Source organism: Chaetura pelagica, unplaced genomic scaffold (assembly GCF_000747805.2).
Source record: "Chaetura pelagica isolate M959 unplaced genomic scaffold, ChaPel_1.0 scaffold82, whole genome shotgun sequence".
Classification (NCBI taxonomy): domain Eukaryota; kingdom Metazoa; phylum Chordata; class Aves; order Apodiformes; family Apodidae; genus Chaetura; species Chaetura pelagica.
The window spans coordinates 259,945-264,221 of NW_009952990.1; the positions used below are offsets into that span (position 1 = coordinate 259,945).

Here is a 4,277-nt window from a genome sequence, read left to right on the forward strand (position 1 = left end):
GTTCAGCAGTGCAGTAGGAAGACCGGTCTCTATCACATGAATAGCAGATGGGACAGAAGAAGAGACAGCTTTGTTAAGTGCAACTGAGGGCCAAGCTACATGCAAGAAACTTTACAGACTTCTGCTAGAAAATGCTGAGATTTATCAGCCTGTTACACTGTAGCACTGAGGTATCATTACTTTTGAATTTTTGAATCTTGAGCTTAGTTATGAGACCAGAAGCTTATAATTTGTATTAGTTATTACTATTAATTGTCTACTCCATTTTTCCTGGCTATCCATATGTTGGCTAAGCTGTTGGCAACCAGCTGTTTTAGCCACTCTTTGTTTATTCTTCACATATCTTTGATCATCCTTATCAGAATGGTCTACTGAATGCTATATTTATTAAATATATGAAAACTAGGATATCAGCCTTGAATTGGGTAAGCAAAAGCAAAGCAAATGCTTCAATTTCAAGAGCACTCTAAAGGCAATGCATGCATAGCTTAACCACTAGGTTGCTTGCAGACCTGAACACCCTACGGTAAGGCAGATGTATTTGCATCTAACAGCTAAAGTAGAAGAAAATTCCATTTCTGCAATTAGGTCTTAAAGTTGTTTGAGATATCTTTTTTTTTGAGCTTTAAAATCAAAGTTCAGTTACATAAGACTAATGCTTGTTTATGTTAAGTTAGTTCAAGCATCTTGTCCTGCAAATTACTTTCAAAACTGCAATATTTTGAGGATTTAGGTGAGAAAAAAGTATGCAGAATTATGGTAGAGACATTAATGGTGATAGATTTTATGTTCCCCTGGAAACAGCAGGAGAATGAATGTTACATTTTTATCACAAATAGACAGCAGAAGTATTTCTCCTTGTACTTGATTCTAATTCTGCATACCTCACATGTTTATAAACACTTGGATAGCTAATGTTTGCAATGATGTGTTGGTGAGGTAAGAGACAGACTAATGGACAGTACCTGCAGGGGTGAAGGTGAAGGACTGAACTGCAAAACAAGAAAGCAAACACATCTTGAGTTACACACCCTGATAACAAGTAGCAATTGCAGGGTACCAGTTTCCTCTGGAATTTACTCAGTTACGGTTGAATATCATAAGCATGGACATAACAGCTGAGCTTAAAGCACTAACCAGCCAGCAGCCAATGAAAAATGATAGTTGGAAAGGTGAGTAGTGAATTTTGACAGCCGCATTTAAAGACTGTGTGTGGACATGCTGGTCTCCAAATATTAAATCTTAGGATGAATTCTGAAGCATGATCTGCTATGAAATTTCCTTGCTGAAAGCATCCACTATTTAATAATTCTGATAATGGGAATTCTGCGTCATGATGCCATGTTCACATCACACTTAGATGCAGCAAACAACATGAGAAGGAATGAGTTTGCAGGAGACACACTCTTTATGACTACTACAGTTATTTAAAGCTATGCATTTCAAGGTATAAAAGACTTTGCTCTCAACCTCTCCCCCACCTCCCCAACATTTCACCTCAGATACAGGCTTAATAATTACAGATATGGATTTTAAGGTATAAAATATTTTTCTCTCAGCCTCTCCCCCATATCCCAACAGGCCAACTTAGATACGGGCTTAATAATTCTGCTTTTAAAAAAATTAAAATCTTAGCTTGTGTCTAAAGTGTATGTATAGGACTGTTTCCAAAAAGGAATAACAGTACAGGTGTGTCCTAATATGAAAAATCTTGGGATGATATTTCATATAAACACATGTGTAGGTGTGTGTGATATATATATGAGTTTCTCAATTAATGCCACCCCAACTCTCAGAGAGAAAGAAACAACTCAGCAAAAAGCATAACCTATGAATGACATAAGCCAAGTGTGATACAAGGTGAGGTTCCACAGAAACTGAGACAGTCCAAGAGCCACTGAAGGCATCTCCTCTCTCTCTGCTTTCACCGCTCATCTGATTTATTCTTGCCTGGCTTGTTTTACTAAGCCAGTGGAAAACTAATCCAGCAGGAAGGATTGAAAACCAACATTGAATTGTTTCTCTCTGGTTAATGAGCCCCGTCACACTGAGGAGCCTGATGACAGCTGACATGAGGAGGCCTAGGACCATTTGGCTGGGGACAGGGAATGAACACTGTTTTTTGGGCAAGTTTTTAGATATGCAGAGCTACTTAGGGAACCTGTGTCCTCTGTTTGCATGTTATAACTTCTCAATAAAAGAGTATCAGTGTAACTTTAGTGTGATACAATGTCAACATTAAATATACTGTGTCCTAAACTGTACAAATCTTGCTCAAAAAGGAAATGTTTCCTCTTTTTTAATTTTGGTAAGTCCTATAAAAGAACCTACCCCAATATTTAAAGAACAGCCTTTTTGCGTTACTTTAGGCTTCAGAGTGGCATATTTTATGGTAATCCACCTGCCTTCCTAAAAAAAGTAAGAATCCTGAAGCACAAAATAATACACAGAATAAACAGGTTGGGGGAAGAAGAAAATGTTTTCCTTTGCCAAATGTATTTATTTTTCAGATATAGTTTTCAAAAACTCATTTGTAACTGGAGCAACACACTTGGTGCAAGAGGGATGGGATCACACTGTGAGAGTGTTTTATCTCCAAGACAAACCTTTTTATGGCTTCTACTATAGGTAATTTTGACCACACTTCTCTCTAACACATCACTCACTTCTCCAGCTTAGCTATAGTCACTGATTAAGTACCCACATTTACTTCCCATGCACATGGCTTCAAAGACATGCAAATGCATGGGAATGAAGACAGAGAAGGCCAAATATTCTTTCTAACCTTCCTTGTAAGGCACTAGTCTAATTCACATTTGAACATACAAATGCAGCCTGACCTCTAACAGAGTGTCTTCTGAGCAAGAAGCAAGAGGTACAGTTAATTCTCTTTGTACTTTTTTATGCTAGATGTGCTAGAGATGTAAAAATAAAGACCGTCTTATGATAATGATGAAATGTGGTACCGAGCAATGCATTTAAAGCTTTTCATACACCAGCATTTTCACAGCATACATTTAAAACAAGCACACAAAATTCACCCAGGCCACCCTTAGTGAAAGTTCAACATGTATCTTAAGTAGGCTTAACACTGCCTCTTCTCTGCATACGTGATAGAACCTAATGAGATGGTAATACATAGTTACTGTTCTTACCAGCATAATTGCTGAGCCCCTTCCTCTTCTTCCTGCGCCAGTACAGCCAGATGCTGAAACCCATCAGAATTACCCAACACGCACCACCAATGCCAGCTATAAAGGCAGGCTGTTTGACAACATCAGTGATTTGCTCAGTTATGCTGTTGTTGTTTTCAGTGATGACAACTTCATTACGACCTCCTGCACAAAAGAAATTTGACAGAACCACAGACAATTTTTATTACTGATTCTGTAACACAAACAGGAACCAAGCACCACAAATGAAAATTAAAAAAACAGTAATGTACCTCAAAATAATTATCCACAGTAGGAGAGCTTTAATGAATACCAGCACACACTCAAAAAACAGGTTTTCTAGAAAGTGAATCCATAATCCATTTCAATTTTGCAAACACATATTTGAAAAGATAGATCTACAACACTCACCCAAGTAATCTAACAGATGACAGTATAGACCCTTTTTTTAGCAATGTACATGTTGATTTGTTTTTACATAATTACAGAAATAATACAATTATGAGAAAGAAGATCATAGGAAACTAATAGGAAAAAAAAAATCCTTCTAAAAGGGAACTTTTCTAAAAGGAAAAGCTTGGTGTCTGGCTTGAAAACAAATGCTCATAAAAAAAAAAAAAAAAAAAAAAAAAAAAAGGAAATTCAGAAAATGCTAAAGTGTATAGTTCAAGGACTAGCCACTATTCTACTTCAAACCTTCCCATGTTAAAAACAGTTAGTTTTAAAATTAGGAAATGCATACCATATTTTTCTGAAAAAAAAAATAAATAAAAAATTATATGTATATTTCATATAAACTGCCCACATCTACAGTATAGAAACTGGTGAAAGAATCATCCATAATTTCTGGTAAAAGCATTTATATGGCTCAATCCTTGAAACGTTTGTGCAGTATTCCCAGATGCCCATATGCATGCTGAACAGCTGCAAGACTAGCTACTCTACTGAGACAAAAAATACGCAAATACCATGATTCTCAGTTGTGAGAGTCTATTGCACACATGTAAAGGTAGAAAAATATGGCAATAAAACACTGAAATGGTCATTCAGATGAAGTTATTAAAAGTATTGTAGCATTATGCATTGCACTGAAAATGTATGCAT

General features: G+C 36.5%; 1 protein-coding gene across 1 annotated transcript in view; it reads right to left on the reverse strand.

The window, feature by feature from the left end:
- The window catches only part of ROBO2 (roundabout, axon guidance receptor, homolog 2 (Drosophila)), a 406,098-nt gene that overhangs the window by 55,258 nt on the left and 346,563 nt on the right, over positions 1-4,277 (reverse strand). Inside the window, exon 19 of the mRNA XM_009996507.1 lies at positions 3,156-3,338. Coding sequence (XP_009994809.1) covers positions 3,156-3,338 — 183 coding nt within the window. The remainder of the gene's footprint in view (positions 1-3,155; positions 3,339-4,277) is intronic.